This window comes from Corylus avellana, chromosome ca4 (assembly GCF_901000735.1).
Source record: "Corylus avellana chromosome ca4, CavTom2PMs-1.0".
Classification (NCBI taxonomy): Eukaryota; Viridiplantae; Streptophyta; class Magnoliopsida; order Fagales; family Betulaceae; genus Corylus; species Corylus avellana.
The window spans coordinates 258267-282460 of record NC_081544.1 but is presented as its reverse complement, the minus strand read 5'-3'; the positions used below and the strand labels follow the sequence as shown (position 1 = coordinate 282460).

Below are 24194 nucleotides of genomic sequence, written 5' to 3'. Positions count from 1 at the left end.
CCATTGGAGACCACGAACGCCAAGCACCGTTGACGATGAGCCACTCACATCTCCGGCGACAAGCTACCCACCGTCAAAATTCTCAAATTTCAAATCCCCAACCCACTGACAAAATCCATCTTCCCTCTCTCCCATTGACGATGAAACGTACAGGTTTTATCTCTCTGTTATATTTCTTGCGTCAAAGCTACGTGAAGTTGTGGAATAACTCTTGGTGTTATTAATGGTGTTTGTTAATGAAGTTTAGTTGATAGAGCACGCAGATGATTAGGCTATCAAAGCGAATCTGTTTTTGTTGATATAATTAATATCTCAATTAGTATTAAAAGGTGGTTGGATGTGGATCATTTTAATTTCTTATTTGATCCTGAGGCTTGTATACGTAGGAAAGAATAGGAACTGATTTTTCGAGGGATTATTTTTCTTCTACATTGCTTTGATTTATGAAGGTAATATTAATTTATTTTTCTTTAATCATATTGCAGAAAAAAATTGAAAGTGAAATCACACCGACAAAAGCAGTTTTGGGAATATCCTTACAATTCCCAATTTGCTTTCGCTAAAAATTTATTTTCTGTCTCGGCTGGAATAAGCGGTTTTGGGAAAGGTTCTATTGGTAAGAAACTTTTCATTATGATTATTTAGAAATTTAGAAATCTTATATTTTTAATCTTTATTTGAATTTCTATAATCATTTCCAACTTTCGGTTTCTTTAATTTTTTTAATTTAAACTCATTTCTCTTTTTTGAATAGAATTTTGGTATTTGGTTTTATTTATTTTTTATAATTATGTTCTGGCTGTACTCCCGGTGCTAAATTTTTTCTCTAACATTTTTTTTTTCTTTTTTAATCCCGATTCCTACTGGAATTTTTTATTTATTTATTTTTTTTTATGCATCCACTAATTATTATTATTGTTATTTTTTCATTCCTATCATTTTTAAAAACAAACCCGTGCATTGCACGGATTTGAAGCTCGTTTATTAATAATAGGGTAAAGTTCACTTAACTCCTTCAAACTACCACCCCAATGACAATCTACCTCATAAACTATTAATTGCGACAATTTACCCCTCAAACTACCAAAGCAATGACAATGCACTATCAATTTTAACAAAATGACGAAATTGCCCTTACTAAAATAAAAACAAAATACTAAAATTTAATTTAATTTTTTTTATCAAATTTTTAAGGGTATTTGTCTTATTAAAAATTTGATACGAGTAATTTTGTCATTTTGCAAGCACTGGGGTATATTGTCATTGTTTTGGTAGTTTGGAGAATAAATTGTCGCAATTGATAGTTTGACGGTAGATTATTATTGAGGTGATAGTTAGAAGGGATTAAGTGAACTTTATCCTTAATAATATCTAATTAGATCTCCCCCAATTTAACCCAAATTCTAAAAATGTGTCGTTTTTTTTTTTTTTTTTGTTGATGAGGTACATGTACAAAGAGTTTAGTTGCCTGCTCGACCAATCCCACATTCCCACCATCCTCAGCTCAATCTGTGCCAACAAGCAAAAACCTTCAATGCTAAGAAAGCTCCTCTCATGGCGTTCCTCGACTCACAAACCTCAAACAGCTCTAACCCTAACCCTACGCCCAAACACACCATTTCCCTCTCTTTCTCGTTTCCTAAGTCACTCTCTACCCACTGACCCTTACGACCCTCCATTTTCTCCCACAAACCCCAAAACCCAAGAAGACAAAGAAGAGCCCCATGAAAGAGCCGACCCGGACTGGGCCTCTAAAGTCGGACAATCCCTTCGACTTCAAATACTCTTACTCCGAGACTGACCCGTCCATCGAACCCATCGGGTTCCGAGAACCCCCGAGGTTCTCTCCCTTCGGTCCGGGCCGGATAGACCGGGTATGGACGGGGACCTCCGCCCCGGCCCATCAAGAAGTGGACCTGGAATGTATCGCGCAGGATAGGAACCGGGTTCTCGGGGACCCGCTTTCCGAGGAGGAGATCGCGGAGCTCATGGAACGGTACCGGCACAGTGATTGTTCTCGGCAAATCAATCTGGGTACTTTTCTCGCCCTAAACAAAAATGGGTTCGGACTTTTTTTTTGGGTTCCCTTTGCTACAAGGGTCTACTTTGGGAATGTGAGTTCATGATCATCTACTTTGATTTTGATTGAATATGAATTAAGCAAATGTGATTTTTAAATTGAATTATTCAAATTTTATCATCTCTGCAAGTTGGGAAATTTACTATCTGCAAAAGGATTCTTTAATGTTTCCTTAATTTATTGCATCTTCCTAAGTTAACTTACATGGGGTTTTGGTCTATCTATCAATCATCAAGCGCACGATGGCAAAGCTTGTGAGAACATTATATGCTTTTTGTAGAGCAGAGACAAGTGTAATCGCATTGCAAATTGCTTAATTTTGATATTTGATAGTAATGGATGAATGCACTAATGGTTCTAGTTTGTGTTAAGGGAAGGGGGGAGTTACTCACAACATGTTGGATGACATCCACAACCATTGGAGAAGGGCTGAAGCTGTGAGGATCAAGTGTTTGGGTGTGCCAACCCTTGATATGGATAACATTTGCTTCCACCTTGAGTTTCAACTATATTCAGTACACATATACCTAATAAAGTATTTTCCCATTTTTGGTTTTCAGAAATCATTAGCTGATGTATATAGTAGTTTCTCTGTAGGACAAATCTGGTGGGAAGGTAATCTACCGGCACATTAACATCCTTCTTTTATATCGGGGTCGAAACTATGATCCAAAGAATCGGCCGGTTATTCCTCTAATGCTGTGGAAGCCTTATGCACCTATATATCCAAAGCTTGTGAAGAATGTTGCTGAGGGGTTAACTTTTGAAGAAACGAAGGAAATGAGAAACAGAGGACTGACTTCACCCCCACTAATGAAACTTAGTAAGTGAACTTCATGATTGAAGACTAAAGACGAGTTATTGGTGTTCTTTCTTTTCGCAATAATGATTGAAAAATTAGTGGTAAAATGCATGGAGGCACGATTCTATTCATCTCAATTCTTATTGGATGATATATTTGCTGCAGCCAGGAATGGTGTGTATGTCAATGTTGTGGAGAGAGTGAGGGAAGCCTTCAAGACAGAAGAAGTGGTGAGACTAGACTGCACCCATGTTGGCACCAGCGATTGCAAAAGAATAGGTGTGAAATTAAGGGTAATACTTCTTATCCTTGAATAGGTGTAGAAATTTATGAGGCTCTTTGGATGAAGTTTTGGGTTTCTACTCCAAGCTTATATGGTTATGGTTTTCGTTCTCTTATAAATTCAGGATCTGATACCTTGTGCTCCTATTTTGTTCAAGGATGAGCAGATAATACTTTGGAGGGGGCAGGGAGATCAAGAAGAGGAGTCTAATGTATCAAAGGAAGTTACCAGTGAACTGATGCTTGAGTGAGGCCCAAAAATTTGTTGGACTAATATTCTGTCAGCTCTTGTGGGCAGTGTTTTTGTCTTCTCCAAACAAACAGCAGGCTGCTAAAAGAAAAGTTGGTTCACGCAGTACCATGCACAAATGACTCTGTTGGATCGATCCCATCTCAGTTCCTCTTACAACATGTTTTAGGATTGCTCTCAGATATATAATGATTAATCAAATTAATGTATCACCTCCATACAAAGTATCTTGAAAACTTCAAGAAATGTTAGTCTAAAACTGTTCTTCGGACATTAACCATAATAAAATATGCAATCTTTAGAAGGCAGACGCCACGAAGCAATCATGTGAGGAAAGAGCAAACATAATGGGGTACAATAACAGTAAGCTTGAAATTTACATCTATAAAATAGACAAGACAAGGCTATAAATTGTAGGCAATTTGCAAACAACAAAATGAGTTATTGGTAATGCAGATATTGGCGACTTGACGTTGATGAATGTATTCCCAGCTCTTTAAACAAACATGAGAAAAATCAAGCAGACAAAAGCGTTAGAGAAACTTAACTATTATGAACTGAAGCATGGACATGACAAGTTCTAGGGTGCCATAACTATCTTCCTCTGGTTGTCTCATCTCAGCAACACATCCTGAACTCACTAGCGATGTTATCCAGACTTGATCAGACCTTACAGGCTCATCATCATCATTCCTATGCCAGCTCCAGAAGCTCCCCATGACCAAAACTTGCTTCACGGAAGACTGACCACTCAGCCTGTGGGTTTATATACCTGTCAATTTACAAGGAATCATAAACTAAATAAACAAACAAATTAATATACTAACACAACCAGGCTTATGATAACTACTCTCTGAACGTGTCCAATACAATATTGTATATACTGCATAGATTGGAAATACATACTTGTAAGCACAATAGGAAGAATAGTGAAAATCTCAGCTTCTAAGTCTGACAATCTCTAACTGAAACAACATGCTACTGTGGTGACTCATTTTAAACCAACTAGTTAGAAAAGGAGACACCTTCTTAGACACAAGTTTAAATAGTAAAAACAGCCTTCACCGAATTATGCTTTAAGAAACAGAATAAAGAGTGGTTTCAATTTGAGTCTACTATTTTTAGATGGGACTCAGTTAGCAGCCGATTATAGTTTATGAGAGGAGAATGGAGAAGAAGAAAAAAAAACGAGCATATTCCTGACTTCATCCAAAATATGTAAACGTGAGTTACACAGCATTGTTTCTTTATGTGAATCAGAAGTCAATTATTTGTGTATGTGGTGTGTGCGAGTGCAAATAAATTTACAGTTTCAGAAGGTTTATTAAGGTGAGGAAATAGAGTAAGCTAAACCTTCTTTGTTTCCTCCATCACCAATGGTTATGTGGACAGCGCCACAAGGATCAAATCTTCCATTATTGATGCATTTCTGTCAAACAGACCACAACGAATTAAAATCCGACTGCCACCAAAATGAAAGTAATAAAGAAATGCTAAAGCAATCCAGGCATACCGAGCGTTCATAAGCATGCACATGCCCCGCAAGTACTAAATCCACACTGGCAGCATAAAGCAAGGGTTCCATGGCAGCCATCATATCATCACCTTCAGCTTGATGAGCCCTGTTACTTTCACTCTTTCAATTTTATTCTGCAGACCCAATTCCCTCTTTTATCCAGGTTGAATGAGGCATACAATGAGATACCAGCTTTTCAAGATGCTATGCCAGAAAAGCAGCCAGATGCTCCTCCTGCAAGCACTAGTTAAACGAATTGGTTGAGGAGGTGTGTACAAACATTGCAGAATCAGCAATTATTAGTCATTTTTTATCCATCAGGTGTCCAGTATATATATATATATATATATATACATTCCAGAAGATAGGACCAGCATATATCTTTTCTCTTTCTGTCTCTATTTTTCTTTATGTCTTCTATTGCTTTCTGTTTATATCATACAATTAAAATGTAAGGGTTTTATTTAGGATGCATTAAATTGATGTCTTAGTGAAGAAAATAAAAGGTTCCCAAATTCTCTCTTTCTCTCTCTCTCTCTTTAAATAGTAATTAAGGTATGGAGTTACTAACATGTGATCACAATATCATCATATATATGTGATCCTGTGATTGCTAAAGTGATTAATAAAGTAACAAGTTGCCCCTCATTACTTATATGGATTCTCACATAAGTATCATTCCTGAATTATCTACAATCTAACAAAAGGAATACAATGAATATTCACAGTTTAGGATTCTCCTCCACAGTGCAAATAAAATCAAAATAGAATGCATTTCAATCACGATTCTGATTCTGGTTTTTTTTTTTTTTTTTTTTGATAAGTAATAATGCATTAAAAGAGCGCAGAGGGGCGCAACCCAAGTACACAGGGAGTATCTTCTATCCACGATTCTGGTTCTTGGTCTTCTGAAACAAGAACCGCAGCATCTTCTATGCAATACAAACTTGCAGCACCAAGCTCCAAATGAAAATGCACACGGATACTCAATGAGGCTCTATCTTTAAAGTTGGATAAGCCCCACTGTACTCAAAGCCCTCATTGCTGTAAGGATGGTGGGAATTCTCCTTATTTACGTCGTAACTCTCTGAAGTGGTCGCGGATTCAGCATTGGGGTTCAAACCAGCTTGCTCCATAATGTTCTCAATCTCTTTCACCACCATACCCATTGCAGGCCTGTTAGCTCCTGATTCTTCAACACAACGCATTGCCAGGTCCACGAACTTCTCCAAACCTTTCAGTGATGTCTGCAAACCAATGGCTGGGTCAAGAATCTCATGAAGGTTGTATAATACTTTTGTTTTATCCATTGCCGTCTGTACCACCCTGACAATATACTTTCCCCGTTCAATTGGCATTCTTGCAGTTATCAGCTCCAACATTACCACTCCAAAGCCATATACATCACTCTTTTCAGTCAACTGTTGGGTCATGTAATATTCAGGATCCAAGTAGCCCTACACCATTAAAGAAAATTAGTTCACACTGCTTGATTTTGATGCAATGCAGTGGCATTTTAAATCAACTCAAGAGGTAAATGCACATGGCTTTAACAAGTTGTTAAAGTTTAAATTCCCCTGGTCAGAGGAAATCTTTAAGTATTTGTTTGTTAAGAAAATTTAGAGTCTTCATGTGACCTTATGGCCCGACAGAATCTGGTAAGCAACTTCCTAGGAAGAAAGAGGCACAGTCCAATAACAGGTTCAAACATTGTCAATTTTTTGTATTACCTTAAATACCGGCAATGGACAATTTTCTGCCTAAACCCTGATCTTGTTCTTCCGTTACTACGTTGTAAGACAATTTTCTGCCCAGACCAGCTCTTACAGATTATACCATGTCATTGAAAATCTCAAGGTTGAGGTCACCGATTTTTGGCTAAATTAGTTTTATCATTATAAACCATAGCAATCCTCCATTTACTTTTTGTTTTTTATTTTTTATTTTTAAATAAAGGGCATTAATTTTGCTAGAGTAGAGGTTTATGGGATTTTCAACTGACCATTGTCCCTTTAACTTGAGTAGTGACATGACCAATTTCAGCATCACCCATAAGCTTAGAAAGACCAAAATCAGCAACTTTTGCATTTAAGCGCTCATCCAGCAAAATGTTGGTTGATTTAATGTCCCTGTGTATAATAGGTGGGTTGGCAAGTTCATGAAGATAGGCCAGACCTCTGGCTGCACCAAGGGCAACTTTTAGTCTCCTTATCCAATCCAACCGGATTCCTGACTTCCCTGCATAAGCAACAGCTATGTCATTAAACTTTTAGGAAAAATTATATGAGGACTGTTTACCAGGCTAATTTACATTGGCTGGAGAGAACAATCTGAGTTATGTATGTATATTTTTTCCAGGGGCTGAGGTGAGAGAAGCATTTTGTAACTCAAAGATGACGAGTTCCTCTCAATTTTCCTCTGAATGAGGCACACTGCTAAACTATAAATATTTTATTGATTCTTACTGTGTGATTTCTTTGTTTCTTTTGCAAGTAGAAACAAGGTATACATTGTCTTCTTCTCAGTTCCTTAATTAGTGAGCAATATAATGCTAAGAAACTAAGGAGTTCCACGATATTGTTGATAAAGTACTACACCTCAAGTGTCAACAGATACAAGAATTCAATTAGAGAAAAGAAGGTCAAGAATAGAATGGAAGTACCCGAAAGGCCATCCTTAAGAGTACCATTCGGAACATACTCATATACCAGCATCTGTTCACCCTGATCAAAGCAAAAACCAACAAGACTGACAAGATTCTTATGATGAACCCTAGATAGAAGTTCAATCTCAGTTTTGAACTCAACCCCACCCTGCATAGATTCTGTCTGAGCTCTTTTGATGGCAATCAGTTGGCCAGTGGGAAGAATCCCCTGATAAACCTGTAAAAAAGTTGACAGATTAGACATTTAGTAAATATTTAGTGACGGGAACAGTTTATAATTATTGAGAGAAACTTAAAAAGCTTTTGTTAACAAGAAATTTATGGGGGAAAAACAAAAGAAAATTTTTGGAAGGAAATTAAGGATTTGAACTGCAAGAAAACAATTAAAATTGGATGGGTTAGAAATGTTCTTTTTATAGAGCTTAAAGAATCTTCTGGTATATTCTCACAAATTTAGGAAAGAATCGATATTGTTGCAAGAGACAGTCGTAATTAAACCTTTCCATATCCCCCAGATCCAATAGAATTTGCTTCAGAAAACTTGTTGGTGTACTTCTTCAGCTCTTCAAAAGAAAAGGATCTAGCCCCTTTTAACTGAGGAATGCCACCACTGCCGTTATTTGGATCCCAGTGTGCTGCATTTGTATGGCATGAAAACGATAATATACCCTTACAATTCCATGCTAATAACTCTAAAGTGCCAAGTTTAGATCATAAATTTATTACCAAAAGGATTTAATTTCTCAGAAGCTCTTTCTGCTCTTCTCTTTTGACGGAGAGCATAAACCCCAGCAAGGACTAATAGTAGCAGCAGGATGGTGCCACCAGCTACCGCTCCAATTATAACTCCTATGCTCAAAGACTTTTTTGATTCTGTAGATATTCCTAAACAATGCGAAAAAGGGAGAGCGGGAGAGAGAGATAGGTCATAATCAGATTAAGCTAACATTGTGACAATTATTTTTTTTAGAGATGCATCACAATTAGACAGCACATATCAAGTATTACTTTTTATTGAAACTGTGAAATTCCAAGTTACCTGCATAGTACCCATATGGATCAGCCAAAAAATAGTAGGGTCCAAAACCTTGTGGAGGCTTAAAAGTCTGGCCACTAAGTAGAGACCCAATAATAGAAATTCCTGTTCGATTGAAACGATCCTGGCCAGATGAGAAGAGTTCTAGGCTCAGCTCAAGGTTCTTAGTTGAGTCTTTGATCGGATTATTCAGGGAAACTGAATCCACAGGAAGACTAAAATTCTGAAAACATTGCATGAGAGAACTCTGAAGAGCTATGTAGTAACTTGAGTTCTCCAAGTCTGAAAAGGAAGGAGCTCTGAAGACTAGAGTTCCGCTGTATGGATATGCACATTTACAGTTGGGGCTGGAAATCTGTTTCGAAGTGCATTGTGCAGGCACACAGCTATTTGGTGGTGTGAGGTATGGGGGAGTATTCGATTGGGAAACAGCACAGTAACTCTTTGTGGCATCTAATTTGTTGCAAACTGGGTTATCCACAAGTCTGCAGTGATTATGGAAAATTATTTCAATAGTGTGATAAGAAATCAAATGTCAGTTCTTGGACACTGCAAATGAAATGACCAAGATAACTAATATGGCTTACATCAAGTTCTTGCTGTATCCTCCAGCTGTGTCTACATATTCTGCAATAGAATTGTTCTGCAAATCAATGAGTTGCAGTTTGTTGCTATAGCTGGTACTAATATTTAAGGTGCCATTGAGCTTGTTGTTCCTTAGCGTCCTGTCCCACACATTAGAACATTGACATCATTATCATACTATATATGTATGTATTTATATAACTACATTTCATGGTGTTTGAAGCCATGCTTGTTCGATTTGGATTTTCTCTATCACATTGAAATCTGCTTGAGATCAAGCTGATACTCACAGAGTCTGTAAATTGGGAAGGTTGAATATGGAATTGGGAACTGTTCCTTGAAGTTGTGTGTTTTCCATCACTCTGCACCAATAAAACATTTACAGGTTAAAGCTTCTTCCTGCTTTACAAAAATCCTGAATGCATTCATACACACATGCAAACCGGAGAGAGAGAAGAGCACCACCAGTTTCACATGCAGGCCCCTAGCTTCTGTATGGCCATTCGGCCCATTGCCAAGACAGAAGAAGGGGAAGGGCACTTTATGATGACAATGAAAAACTCTTGAAATATAACCTAAGAAACATGAATGCTTATGCAATAAAAACCATGCTTTGTCTTGCTAACAAAATTAACTTAAAAGACAAGACCTGAGAAGAACCCGCTTAGTAAAGATAATGGAGAGATTCAACTTTACACTGTAAACTGGACTTATAAAAAGTGTGAAAGAAACCCAATATCAGAATAATATATACTGCTTACACTGAGAAGGTATTAACAGATCGAGCTGAATATGTCAGTTCAATGATTTATTGTGGGGAACATTCTAGAGGTTGTTGCCAAAGATTCAAAAGATAGATGGATGAAGTGGGAGCAAGGAGCCTTGTCTGCCAAGGTATTAACACAGAGATACCAAACCCAGTGAGAAATTCAAAAGAAGACTATTACGAAAATGATCCGGTATGCTACAATGGTGCTAGCAGGCAAGGAAAATATCAGTGAATCAAGTTGGTGACTATAGTACTGGGTTTGTTGAGAATTACGAGAAGCATATGAGATATGCTAAAATCAAAATTAGTCTGCCAGTAATTAGCGATAGCTGAAGATGAGCACAAAGTGCACTAGGTCTATCTGGGTTGGTCCATACAAGTGTAGTGAAGACTAACGACTGCACGTGGCAAGGAGGCACATTAGGAGTCACGCACGCATAAACAGGGAGGATTAACAAAATTTGAACAATTAGGTCTTTCAGATGAAGCAGAAATGTGGAAACAGATTTGCTGCAGGAACCCAAATGTTTCAAGTAACGCTATTGGATATGTATTGTCTTATTTTAAATTCTTTCACCTTTTTTATTTGGCAATATGTATGTGTTGTTGAGAGAAAAAGGGAAGGGACATGGAGAAAGAGAGGAGCAAAACTTACAATGTCGTCAAAGACTGTAAGGTTGAAACCCATGGAGGAATATCGGAAACAGCGAAACTATTGTTGCTCAAATCCCTGCAGATCACATTTCAGTCAAAGAAAACATAGCAAGGATACAATAGAAATAGGGCTGTGACAAATAGAACACATTTAGTGAAAGATGATTAACTCATCATCCATTTATGATGGTCTGAGAATGCTTAGTTACCCTTGCACCACAAATCACATTTGTAGTCTCAGTAAAACTATTTCAACTTACACATAGGTGAGGCTCATGCCAGTAAGGTTGGGAATAGGACCAATGAACTTATTGTTCGACAAGTACCTGAAAACAGAATATCAGAAGCTCTTTTAGCAAGTGAAAATTCTCAAACAAGATGATAATCGTCAAACAAGTATAAATGCTGCACTTGGCATTGTCCATATTTTCTGCTTACAGCTCATTAACTTTTACAAGATTGTTGAGGTTCGAAGGCAGAGTCCCACTTAGCAAATTCCTATCAAAGCGTCTGTAGCCAAAACAAGATATTTCGCACAATAACTTGTCAAAATTTCACAGCCATCTATAGTATAGGACTGAAATCACTTGAGTATCTGAGCTAGATACTCACATCACCTCCAAAGTCTGAACATTTCCAAGGGTGTCAGGGATACTGCCATTGAGATTATTGCCGTTAAGAATCCTGCCAGAGAAATATATGAGTGGATGGAAAGTAACGAGTAAATTGACAGTATCTTGCTATACCAATTGAGAATAATAAAACATTTCCATTCCTTAGATTACACATCCAAGACACTTAGCCTGATATTTGACTTTAGACACAAACACACACACACACAAAAAAAAAAAAAAAAAAATTGCAGAGGCGATACCCAAAAAACAAAATAATGAAAAAGCGCAACAAAGAGAAACTATTAGGCCTGTATTTCTAACATTACTAATATGAAGACTCGAATGCTTGCCACCTAGCCATACCTTCTAGCTTTAGACAATAAACAGTTTCACAAAACTTACAAGTGTAACAGAATCATATTTGAACTGAAAAGTTGGGGAGGAATTTCGCCTGAGAGCTTGTTGTTATCGAGATGACTGTATATGACAAAAAGAATCATAGATGGTTATTAATTGTAGCAAAACAAAGTAACAAGGAGAAAACAATATAATCATCTTGAAATTACATAAACTTGACATACAAATGCTTTGCTTGAAGTAGCGTATCAAGACCAGGAGAGACTGGTATAGGTCCATCAAGCTGGTTTACGGCTAGGTCCAGCCAATAAAGCTTGGAAAGATTACCAATAGAGGCCGGAATTGGTCCACTAAAGCTATTATTAGTCAGAGATCTGCAATTGAATAGCAAAAGAATAGTTATGGAATTCAGTGTATGTTAGCCCACAAATGAAACTGCACTAAAATACCACCAAATCCAAGATTTAAAGTAGGTAAAGATAGACCCTTCATCCAGAACATCACTGTCTACTAAATAGAACATAGGTTAAGATCCATAACTAATTTCATGTGTATTTGACGCCAAACTGAAAAAAGAGAAAAAAGAAAAAGAAAAAAGAACACAGAGTTAAAAGCCTTACAGAGTGGTTAGCTGCTGTAGATTTCCTATTGTGTCTGGAATAGATCCAAAGAACCCACAACCAATCAGGTTTCTGATATGCAAAAAGCAACAGCTTAGTTAAAAAGGATGGATGTTTACACGCAAGTTGATTATCAGCTAAGACTCTGACAGTAATCGACATTTCCTTACAAGTTAACTAGCTTCTTCAAACTCCCAATTGAAGGTGGAAGTTGTCCTGTTAAGTAACTGTTGTAAGACAGGTCCCTATATGAAAAAGCTGATTATCAGAAAACAAATTACAGACTACTAATGGAATAAGCAACAAGCAAATACTGCAGCAGAAAATAGGCATCAATTTAATCTAAGTGATGACATGATATAAAATACAATTTCTTAGTCTACTCTCATGATCATAATCCCCTGAAATGGTTGGTGCCCGAGATGAATGTCTCAGAAAAATGATGGTAGCTGAGTTGTCGCTCAAGAAAATTTGTAAATGGATTATTATGACTAACAGAAGTGGCAAAGCACAAATAGAAGACCTACAAAGTCTGCAACTCAGACAACAACTGGATTTCGCCAGATAGCGTGCCCGACAAATTCATGCTCAGTAATTGTCTGAAATAGAAAAGCAGCACATTTAATACAAAAAATTTGGACATAAGTCACAGCCTTCTAAAAGCGTTAAGAAATGAAACTTACAAGGTGGTCACACGTGAATTGGTGCATACAATCCCATCCCATTTGTTACCACAAGGGTCAGAACCTACCCAATTTGGTGGTGTGTTCTTCATATCATTCATTAGAGAAAGTAGACCATTATCTGCATCAGAAATTGTAAGATAGTTTTCATGATTCAATGATACAAAATAAAAAAAAAAAATTAAACAGAACCATACAAGTATTACATTGAATATGTACATAAACTGTGGGAAGGATTACAACTAGCTTTATCCAATTTTGAGAGAAAGCAATTTTCAGGACATGATGCACTTTATTGTTATTTCAGCAACCCAGGCAACAAAAGGAAATTACCATTCAAGAGTTGATCCTCTTATCAGGATTGACCAAGTATTTCCCAGTTCCAAGTGGTGCCAAATAACTTTAAAAGTACCAAAGCCACAAAAGAAACAACAAACGTACATATACACATTTATACATATCCAGTGGGCTATGTAACTTGAATCAGACTTGACAACGCTAATGTCAAATCTTAACTTCTGAATGCCACCAAAGAATATATATATATTTTCTTTTGGTCGAAGAGCAATCGTTTGCATACACAACATGAAATTCGCAGTTGATGGCACTAAAGATAACCCTCTAAGGCAATGATCTGTGACCTTCATTCTGGAGATGATAATATATCACTCAAGAATAACAGAAACAGATATCCTCCCTCCGTTGCGGAGGAATCTGGAAAAATAAAAGATTCCAAAAAGAAAGATTTATCTTGTTCAGATTTCCACAGACAAGGAATCGAATGAATTTGAGTCATAATTAAAGTTGAAGAACAAAAAAAGGTAGGAAGAATCACAAGAAACAAGAAATAACAACTTCTAAACGTATTGGAGTTCACTTGATTATATAACAAAGGAGATGCATGAGGTGCTAAGCAATAAACTTAAAGAAGGGATACTAGAAGTCTGTAAGTCATATAAAAACTTGATTAACAAACACAGAAAAGAGCATAGCAGTTAGATTGAACTCACAGTCATCACCGGCGGTCCTCTCCATAAGGAAATATGGGATGAAAAGCAGCAGCAGAATCAGCTGCGTCCTTTGACCCATTTCTCAACGAACAAAAGGTTTCCAAATATCAGAATTCAGGTGATTCAGTTATGTTGGATGAGAGCAAGAGCAATACAAAGAGTATGGTCAAAATTTAAATTTGCATAACCTCTTGCTCAGATTTTCAACCACCTTATAACAATATTGTTTCTGGTATAGAATAATGACGACGGACTTGAATGGGGAACCTTTTGTTGTCGTAAATCATAATAAAACTACCGCTGTGCGGCTGTCTTTGGTTGAACGCCTCCACAAGTTCTCTGAAAGAAAGTAACTTTGGTTTTGATTGAAGTGTTTTTTTTCTTTGAAAAAAAAAACCAACCAAAGAAAAAGTCGTCCCCCAAGAAAGATTCAAACAAAGCAAATTGATTATCATATGGGTTGAGAAGTTTAATGTACCAAGTGCTACCCACTACCAATGAGAATAGGATGATAATAACAATAACAAGTTGTGTGTGGCATAGCTGCGATTGTGATGATGATAACAATAATAATAACTTTTCAAAGAGTTGTTTCGATGTTTGAGCCCGGCAGCATTCTTTTAAGTTTCTCCGCTCAATAAAACAAAACGAAGAAGAAAAGGCCGGCATCTAGATTACTAAATGCTGGAGTAGCCAGGGAGTAGGTATACATGTTAATGTATGCCAGTCTCCCACCATTTGCCATTTTTTTTTTTTCTTTTTCTGATTTTTCTTCATGCGACACAAATTATTTATGTTAAAAATTATATTTTCAACTTATAATTATTTTTTAGTGCTCATGTCATGTGGTAATCTCAAAAAAAGAAAAAAGAAAAAAAATCTTTAAAATTTTAATTTATTTAATAATGATTAAACTAAAAATCGGTGGAGATGTTAAATTAAGTTCTAGCATTAATTGCAACGGGCAGTGACGGGCTGGGCTGCCACGTACATGGGTCCCACATGTGCACGACCTTGTCAATGGAAAGGATGGCTTGACGGTTGACCCCAATTTAGCGATTGAAGGGGTAGCCGGAGGTTGGTTAGTGGTGGGCGCGCCTTTGACATTGCCACAGGCCACCATAAAAAGTCTGCCCCGTTTCCAATTAAAGGTCTCTCTTTTTGAATTTTCTTGTTGTCTTTACCGTTGAGAGAGAAGGGATGTGTGATGGGTTGGAGTTGGTGTTGCCACTTGGGGAAGCAGCAGAGACCTTCCAACTGGAGAAGGCAGTGTGTAGTCATGGGCTGTTCATGATGGCGCCCAACCAGTGGGACCCTCTCTCCAAGACCCTTCTCCGCCCACTCCGTCTTCTCCACTCACAAACCCAAACCTCACTCCTCGTCCGCGTCTCCCAACCCCAGTGGGACCCTCACTCTCTCCATGTCCGCGTTTACGGCACCCATTCCCTCTCCACTCCTCATCGACAATCACTGCTGGTACTCTCTCTCTCTCTCTCTCTCTCTCTCTCTGTGTGTTCAGTATTTGGATTGATTCATTTGGGTATATTGTAATTCAGATTAATTTATAGGCCCAGGTGTCGCGAATGCTGCGGTTGTCGGAAACCGAGGAGAGGGCTGTGAGAGAGTTCCGAAAGATGTGCATCAATGGAGGAGAAGAGCAGGATAGGAGCTTTGGTGGCAGGGTGTTCAGGTCTCCTACGTTGTTTGAGGACATGGTCAAGTGCATTCTCCTCTGCAACTGCCAGTGAGCTTCTCTTAACTTTTAACTTTCTCTTCTCACACATGATACTTCTAATTCCACAAGCCAAGTGCTTCAATTCCTATTTTGATTTGATTTTAAATCGTTGTAAAGGAGTTTATAAAACGGCTGCCTTTGTTCTTTGTTTAATATCTCTATGTGGTTGGCTTGCCTCTTACATCTTTTTCTCATTTTAAATATTTATCTGACCTAGTCAATTGCTTCTGGAACCAAATCTGCTATCTATCTCTTCTCTGGCTCGTCACTTGCTTTTGTTTAATCATGGGTTAACGTGTGTTGTTCCCCCTCATCCATATCATGTAAGGCACGTAATGACATTAATGTCATTAAGAATCTGACAAGTTTGCCCCCTTCAGAACGACATCATAACCACACACAATCATTTTCATTAAAAAAAAAAAAAAACAGGAAACATGGGGCTTGACCTTTTCCAGATATCAAGGCTATAAACCTGCGTGTTACATTTTTATATGCTTAACGTGTTTCTCAATTGTAAGCCTTTGTCGGTAGTAGTTTTTACATTAGTTTCAAGTTCAACAGAGCACACTAGCTCTGCAAGGGAATTACAACTAAAACTCTACTGTTGTCTTCAATATGATATGCCATACTCCTTGGGGAAATTGAATGCAATAGCAACTTTGTCGTGACAATGGAGGAGTTATGCAATGGGATTGGGTGCAAAATACTGAATTTGTATAACTAGTGTTGAATGTGTCAAAAAAACTTTTTTCCTCACTCAACGTTGCAAAGCGAACTGGCTCCAGAAAGCAGGGAAACTAATGTTTCTAAAGCCAATTGATGATAACCTTCACAACTTTAATAGGTGGTCCAGAACCATAAGCATGGCGAGATCACTTTGTGAGCTTCAGTTGGAACTGCAGGGTCGATCATCACACGTGTCCTTCACTGAAACTGGAGGATCAGTTACTGAAGTTAGAAATACTAGGTCTAAGAGCCCAAAAGCTGAGAATGAGGACTTTTTTCCAAAGACACCTGTTGGAAAAGAGACAAAGACAAAGCATAAGGCATCCAAAGTTTCGACGAATTTGACAAAGCTTGCAGAGACCGAAGCAGAGTTGGGAGCAAATGCGTATTTGAGGACAGGCTCTGTCCAAACTACAGCTAAGAACTTGAGGTCAAACGTTCTTCCAACTAATGTAGAAGATGATTCATGTCAAAACTGCAAAAGTTGTCAGGCTACTGGAGAACTATACAAGACTGGCTCATGTATGCACACTGTGCTTCAGTGTTGTGAAGGGAAAAAATCTGATGCCTATGGTATGGTAGGAAATTTTCCTAGCCCAGGAGAGCTAGCAAACCTTGATGAAAGTTTTTTGAGAACGCGCTGCAATCTCGGCTACAGAGCAGGTCGCATATTGAAACTTGCTCAGAGTATCGTTGAAGGCAGGATTCAACTGACACAACTTGAAGAAGTCTGTCAAGAGGCAAGCTTATCCAACTACAATAAGTTGGCCGACCAGTTGAAAGGAATTGATGGATTTGGTCCTTTTACATGTGCCAATGTGCTTATGTGCATGGGATTTTACCACGTCATTCCAACAGATTCTGAAACTATTAGGCATTTAAGACAGGTATTCATTTGGTTCTTTCTTCCTCTGACTTTATCAGAACTATTGAAAATGTGCTTGATATGATTGTTTTTCTTAATAAAATGTAGGTCCATGCAAGAAAATCCAACTCTCAAACAGTGCAGAGAGATGCTGAATATATCTATGGGAAGCATGCACCATTTCAGTTCTTGGCATACTGGTATATGATTCATACAACAACTCTAATTTCGTATTGACTATAGCTTCTTCATATTTTCCTATCATGCTTTTGTAATCCTTCATAATTAGTTTCACTACATAATCTTTCCTCTATTAGGTCTGAACTCTGGCACTTCTATGAGAAAAGATTTGGGAAACTAAGTGAAATGCCATGCTCCGATTATCCCCTAATCACTGCCAGTAATATGAGAAGCACAAGAGGTACAAACAAGAGGAAGAGAATATGACTAGCGAAAGCCTAGCATTAGCTTGGAGGACAAAAAAGCGAGAGGCTAGTTTACCTGCCCTGTTCTGTGATTCACTTGTTATTATAGTGAAAATTGCTTAACTGCTTCAACAATTTTTGAGGCATTGTCTGCCATTTGGAAAACAATTTGTGACATCATACTACCCATGCGATGTAATGTAATATGAAGTTACCATGTTCAGTTTCCACCCTATAGTTTTTCAACCAGCATTCAAGGCAAAATTTAAGCCATAATACAAATCCCAGAACTCAGCCCTATCCATTCACCGCTGTCCCCAAGTCAGGATCGGAATGATCGAAAGAAAAACAAAGAAAATGTGTGGTTGTTACATAGCCACACGCTTTGTCTTTATCTCTTGCTGCCTTGCGCAGTTACACGTTTTGGTCTGACAGCACAAAGCGTTTAGTTGTTTGAAACAAAGAAGTATAAATTCTAGAAGAGTCATTGTCTACTTATCTACTAAGATAAAAGACCTTTATTGCAACACCTCCATACAAATATGCTCTGAGATGCCTATCTATCTTGGTTGAAGCTTGACCACGGGGTGCTTCATGCTGCAATTTTGTGATTGGACTTGTTACAAGTTTGATCCAATTACATACCACTATATCCTCTAAACGATGCGAAAAAGGGAGAGGGGGAGAAAGAGATGCATCACAATAAGACAGCACATACCAAGTATTACTTTTTATTGAAACTGTGAAATTCGAAGTTGCCTGCAGCATAGTACCCATATGGATCAGCCAAAAAATAGTAGGGTCCAATGCCTGGTGGAGGCTTAAAAGTCTGGCCACTAAGTAGAGACCCAATGGTAGAAATTCCTGTTCGATTGAAACGATCTTGGCCAGATGGGAAGACTTGTAGGCTCAGGTCAAGATTCATAGTTGAGTCTTTGATCAGATTACTCAGGGAAACTGAATCCACAGGAAGACAAATTCTGGAAACATTGCATGAGAGAACTCTGAAGAGCTATGTAGTAACTTGAGTTCCCCAAGTCTGAGAAGGAAGGAGCTCTGAAGACTAGAGTTCCGCTGTATGGATATGCACATTTACAGTTGGGGCTGGAAATCTGATTCGAATTGCATTGAGCAGGCTGACAGCCGTTTGGTGGCGTGGAGTATGGGGGAGTATTCGGTTGGGAACTGCTTTGCAAATTGGGTTATCCACAAGTCTGTAGTGTGACGAGAAATCACATGTCAGTTCTTGGACACTGCAAATGAAATGAAATGACCGAGATAACTAATATGGCCTTACATCAAGTTCTTGCTGTATCCTCCAGCTGTGTCTACATATGCCGTAATAGAATTGTTCTGCAAATCAATGAGTTGCAATTTGTTGCTATAGCTGGTACTGATATTCAAGGTGCCATTGAGCTTCTTGTTACTTAATGTCCTGTCCCACACGTTAGAACATTCACATCATTATCACCCCATATATATATATATATAGATTTCATGGTGTTCGAACCCACGCTTGTTCCATTTGGATTTTCTCCATCACATTGAAATCTGCTTGAGATCAAGCTGATACTCACACAGTCTGTAAATTGGGAAGGCTGAATATGGAATTAGGAACTGGTCCTTGAAGTCGTGTGTTTTCCATCGCTCTGCACCAATAAAACATTTAGAGGTTAAAGCCCCTACCTTCTGTATGGCCATTCGGCCCATTGCCAAGCCAGAAGAAGGGGAAGGGCACTATAGGTTGACAATGAAAAACTCTTGCAATAAAAACCATGCTTTGTCTTGCTAACAAAATTAACTTAAAAGACAAGACCTGAGAAGAACCCGCTTAGTCAAGATAATGGAGAGACGCAACTTTACAGTGTAAACTGGACTTATAAAAAGTGTGAAAGAAACCCAATATAAGAATAATATATACTGCTAGCACTGAGAAGGTATTAACAGATCGAGCTGAATATGTCAGTTCAAGGATTTATTGTGGGGAACATTCTAGAGGTTGTTGCCAAAGATTCAAAAGATAGATGGATGAAGTGGGAGCAAGGAGCCTTGTCTGCCAAGGTACACAGAGATACCAAACCCAGTGAGAAATTCAAAAGAAGACTATTACGAAAATGATCCGGTATACTACAATGGTGCTAGCAGGCAAGGAACATATCAGTGAATCAAGTTGGTGACTATAGTACTGGGTTTGTTGAGAATTATGAGAAGCATATGAGATATGCTAAAATCAAAATTAATCTGCCTGTAATTAGCGATAGCTGAAGATGAGCACAAAGTAAACTAGGTTTATCTGGGTTGGTTCATACAAGTGTAGTGAAGACTAACGACTGCACATGGCAAGGAGACACATTAGGAGTCACACACGCATAAACAAACATAGAAAAAATTGTGAGAGAATTCTTGATAAGCTATAATTTAGATGAAGCAGAAAGGTGGAAAAGGATTTGCTGCAGGAACCCAAAATTTTCAAGTAACGCTATTGGATATGTATTGTCTTCTTTTAAATTCTTTAAATTTTTTTATTTGGCAGTATGTATGTGTTGTTGAGAGAGAAGGGGGAAGGGACATTGAGAAAGAGAGGAGCAAAACTTACAATGTTGTCAAAGCGTGTCAGGATGAAAACCATGGAGGAATATCGGAAACAGTGAAACTATTGTTGCTCAAATCCCTGCAGATTCAGTCTATGAAAACATAGCAAGGACACAATAGAAATAGGGCTGTGACAAATAGAACACATTTAGTGAAAGATGATTAACTCATCATCCATTTATGATGGTCTGAGAATGCTTAGTTACCCCTGCACCACAAATCAAATTTGTTATCTCAGTCAAACTATTTCGACTTACACATAGGTGAGGCTCATGCCAGTAAGGTTCTTATTGTTCGACCAGTACCTGAAAACAGATTATCAGAAGTATAAAAATGCTGGGAATAATATCAGAAGTACAACTGTCAAGGTTGGGAATAATCGTCAAACAAGTATAAATGCTGCACTTGGCATTGTCCATATTTTCTGCTTACAGCTCGTTAACATTTACGAGATTACTGAGGTTCGAAGGCAGAGTCCCACTTAGTGAGTTCCTATCCAAGCGTCTGTAGCCAAAACAAGATATTTCGCACTATAACTTGTCAAAATTTCACAGCCATCTATAGTATAGGACTGAATTCACTTGACCATCTGAGCTAGATACTCACATCACCTCCCAAGTCTGCACATTTCTAATGGTTTCAAGGATGCTGCCATTGAGATTATTGCCGTTAAGAATCCTGCAAGAGAAATATTTGAGTGGATGGAAAGTAGTGAGTAAATTGACAGTATCTTGCTATACCAATTGAGAATAATAAAAACATTTCCTTTCCTTAGATTCCATATCCAAGACATTTAGCCTGATATTTGACATAGAGACAAAAAAAAAAAAAGAAAAAGGAAAAGCAATTGCAGAGGCGATACCCAAAAACACAAAGGGACAATAAAGAGAGACTATTAGGCCTGTATTTCTAACATTACTAATATGAAGACGTTAAAGCTTGCCACCTAGCCATACCTTCGAGTTTTAGACAATAAACAGTTTCAGGAAACTTACAAGTGTATCAGAATCATATTTGAACTGAAAGTTGAGGAGGAATTTCGCCTGAGAGCTTGTTGTTATCGAGATGACTACATATGACATAAAAAATCATAGATGGTAATTAACCGGAGAAAACAAAGACACAAGGAGAAAAGAATATAATCATTTTGAAATTACATAAAATTGACATACAAGTGCTTTGCATGAAGTAGCATATCAAGACCAGGAGAGACTGGTTAGGTCCATCAAGCTGGTTTACGGCTAGGTCCAGCCAATAAAGATTGGAAAGATTCCCAATAGAGGCCGGAATTGGTCCACTAAAGCTATTATTAGTCAGAGATCTGCAATTGAATGGCAAAAGAAGAGTTCTGAAATTCAGTTTATGTTGGCCCAGAAATGAAACTGTCCTAAAATACCACCAAATGCAAGATTTACAGGATGTGAAGATAGACCCTTCATCCAGAACATCACTGTCTACTAAATGGAAGATAAGTTAAGACCCATAAGTACTTTCATGAGTATTTGACGCCACACCGAAAGAAAAAAAAAAAGAATATTAAGTTAAAAGCCTTACAGAGTGGTTAGCTGCTGTAGATTTCCTATTGTGTCTGGAATAGATCCATAGAACCCGCAACCAATCAGGTTTCTGGTATGCAAAAAGCAACAGCTTAATTAAAAAGGATGTTTACACGCAAGTTGAATATCAGCTAAGACTCTGACAGCAATCGACATTTCCTTACAAGTTAACTAGCTTCTTTAAACACTCAATTGAAGGTGGAAGTTGTCCTGTTAATTACTTGTTGTAAGACGTACAGGTCCCTATATGAAAATCAGAAAACCAATTACAGACTACTAATTGAATAAGCAACAAGCAAATACTGCAGCAGAAAATAATACACATCAATTTAATCTAAGTGATGACATGAAATAAAATACAATTTCTTAGACACTACTCTCATGATGATAATCCCCTGAAATGGTTGGTGCCCGAGATGCATGTCTCAGAAAAATTATGGTAGCTGAGTTGTCGCTCAAGAAATGTTGTAAATGGATTATTATGACTAACACAAGTGGCCAAGTACAAATAGAAGACCTACAAAGTCAGCAACTCAGACAACAACTGGATTTCGCCAGATAGCGTGCCCGACAAATTCATGCTCGGTAATTGTCTGAAATAGAAAAGCAGCACATTTAATACAAAAAATTTGGACATAAGTCACAGCCTTCCAAAAGCGTTAAGAAATGAAACTTACAAGGAGGTCACACGTGAATTGGTGCATACAATCCCTGGTGGTGTGTTCTTCAAACCATTCATTAGAGAAAGTAGACCATTATCCGCATCAGAAATTTTAAGATGGTATTATATTGAATATGTACATAAACTGAGGGAAGGATTACACCTATATATATATATATATATATAAAAGCCGACTCACTCTCAAAAGTGCCTTAATATTGCGACATGTAGCGTGAACCCTAAACAAGTTTTTTAAGGCATAATTTGTGAACCGGTTTTTTAAGAGTGAATCAGTTTTTAGGGGAAAGTCCATATAACCCTCTCAAACTACCACTTAATTGACAATGACCCCCCAAACTTTCAATTGTAACAATGTCCCCCTCAAAATACCAAAAATTGTCAATGTTGCCCCCAATGACGAAATTACCCTTAGTAAAATATAAACAAAAATACTAAAACTTCTAGAAAAAAACCTAAAACTAACCAAAAAAAATAAAAATAAAAAATCCAAACTTGGCCAATTTTTTCTTTTTTAAAATCAATTTTATAAGAAAAAAATTAAAAAAAAAAAAAAATCAATTTTTTTTTTATATATAAAAATTGAAGATTTTCATTTTTTTATTTTATTTTTGTTTTATAATTTTATTTAAATAAAAATTTACGTTTAAAAAAATAAAATTTTCGCTTAATAAAATGAAATTTTTTGTTTTTTAAAACTGAATAAAAAAATAGTTTTTTAAAAAAATAAAATTTCGGTTTTAAAAAAAATAAAAATTTTTGTTTAAAAAAATTGTTTTTTTAAAAGAATATTATTTTTAAATTAAAATTTTTTGTTTTTTAAAAAAATCAATTTATTTTTTTTAATTTATAGGGATATTTTTGTCTTATTGAGAAATCTATAGGGACATTTTTGTCTTATTGCTAGTCTTTGGGGGGACATTGACAATGTTTTGGTAGTTTGGAGGGGATATTGTCACAATTGAAAGTTTGGGGGAGTCATTGTCAATTGGGTAGTAGTTTGAGGGGGGTATGTGGACTTTACCCCAGTTTTTACTTTAAAAATCGGTTCATTAAATTAACGTAATTAATGGTGTTTAATTATATTTAAAGAGTTTTTCATATATAAATTATTCAATAAATTAAATATTATTAATGTCAAAATCAAATAAGGAAACAAATAATACAAATCAAATTATGTATTATTATGTTTAATCACTTTAATATGTATATAACATAATATTATATGTTATAGTTGAATTAGATGAACTAAATGATTGGATGTAGAAACAAAATAGAAAAAAATTTCATTGCATTATTTTTGTTTTTTTAAATATATAATTGTATATTAATTATGAATCGTATAGATTGTCGGATTTTTACTCAACACAATCATTAGGTATTTATTTTTTATTTCATTAGCAAAAATAATCTTTATTTTATATATATATATAGACACACATACATATGATTAGCATCTTACCAGCAATTACTAGGGCCATCCAGAGCTTCGTGCACAACTCCTTTCTCTAGTGGGAGCTAGCTCGATCTACGGAAAGCTATGAGAAATACTTGGGCCTTCCAGCCCTCATTGGCAAATCACGTATAAAATCGTTTAATAGCCTTCAAGGGAGGATTTGGAACCGGATGACGGGGTGGAAGGAGAAATTTTTAACTCATGCGGGGAAGGAGGTGTTGCTCAAGGCAGTAG

At 37.1% G+C, this 24194-nt stretch overlaps 2 protein-coding genes, 2 long non-coding RNA genes and 1 pseudogene across 6 annotated transcripts; 2 read left to right on the top strand and 3 right to left on the bottom strand.

The window, feature by feature from the left end:
* Positions 1 to 570: 570 nt before the first annotated feature.
* LOC132178667 (CRS2-associated factor 2, mitochondrial-like) lies at positions 571 to 3722 on the top strand (annotated as a pseudogene).
* Positions 3723 to 3776: 54 nt separating this feature from the next.
* LOC132176959 (uncharacterized) lies at positions 3777 to 5192 on the bottom strand. Its single transcript, XR_009439700.1, has 3 exons — positions 4928 to 5192; positions 4768 to 4843; positions 3777 to 4186 (listed from the first exon to the last, which is right to left on the bottom strand). It is a non-coding gene; the product is annotated as an uncharacterized LOC132176959 (long non-coding RNA).
* Positions 5193 to 5559: 367 nt separating this feature from the next.
* LOC132176935 (leucine-rich repeat receptor protein kinase HPCA1-like) lies at positions 5560 to 22564 on the bottom strand. 2 transcript variants are annotated; one of them, XM_059589095.1, is made up of 20 exons: positions 14135 to 14496; positions 13924 to 14004; positions 12914 to 13034; positions 12758 to 12829; positions 12401 to 12475; positions 12231 to 12302; positions 11835 to 11984; positions 11656 to 11730; positions 11252 to 11323; positions 11078 to 11149; positions 10900 to 10965; positions 10641 to 10715; positions 9507 to 9578; positions 9219 to 9356; positions 8635 to 9116; positions 8322 to 8480; positions 8094 to 8230; positions 7593 to 7812; positions 6933 to 7168; positions 5560 to 6387 (listed from the first exon to the last, which is right to left on the bottom strand). In XM_059589095.1, the coding sequence occupies exons 2-20, from the start codon at positions 14000 to 14002 to the stop codon at positions 5917 to 5919; spliced, it is 2844 nt and encodes a 947-aa protein (XP_059445078.1). In that variant the 5' UTR covers positions 14003 to 14004; positions 14135 to 14496; the 3' UTR covers positions 5560 to 5916. The 2 variants fall into 2 exon arrangements, with proteins under 2 accessions (XP_059445078.1, XP_059445079.1); XM_059589096.1 differs by lacking the exons at positions 12914 to 13034; positions 13924 to 14004; positions 14135 to 14496 and adding an exon at positions 22503 to 22564.
* On the top strand, positions 14918 to 17910 carry LOC132176936 (uncharacterized). 2 transcript variants are annotated; one of them, XM_059589097.1, is made up of 5 exons: positions 14918 to 15399; positions 15492 to 15667; positions 16506 to 17274; positions 17361 to 17452; positions 17570 to 17910. In XM_059589097.1, exons 1-5 carry the CDS (start codon positions 15124 to 15126, stop codon positions 17697 to 17699), a joined length of 1443 nt encoding a protein of 480 aa, XP_059445080.1. In that variant the 5' UTR covers positions 14918 to 15123; the 3' UTR covers positions 17700 to 17910. The 2 variants fall into 2 exon arrangements, with proteins under 2 accessions (XP_059445080.1, XP_059445082.1); XM_059589099.1 differs by having other exon boundaries at positions 15316 to 15399; positions 15480 to 15667.
* On the bottom strand, positions 17990 to 22076 carry LOC132176937 (uncharacterized). Its single transcript, XR_009439696.1, has 9 exons — positions 21990 to 22076; positions 21824 to 21895; positions 21442 to 21590; positions 21265 to 21338; positions 20876 to 20947; positions 20702 to 20773; positions 20274 to 20574; positions 18975 to 19326; positions 17990 to 18891 (listed from the first exon to the last, which is right to left on the bottom strand). It is a non-coding gene; the product is annotated as an uncharacterized LOC132176937 (long non-coding RNA).
* Positions 22565 to 24194: the final 1630 nt, after the last annotated feature.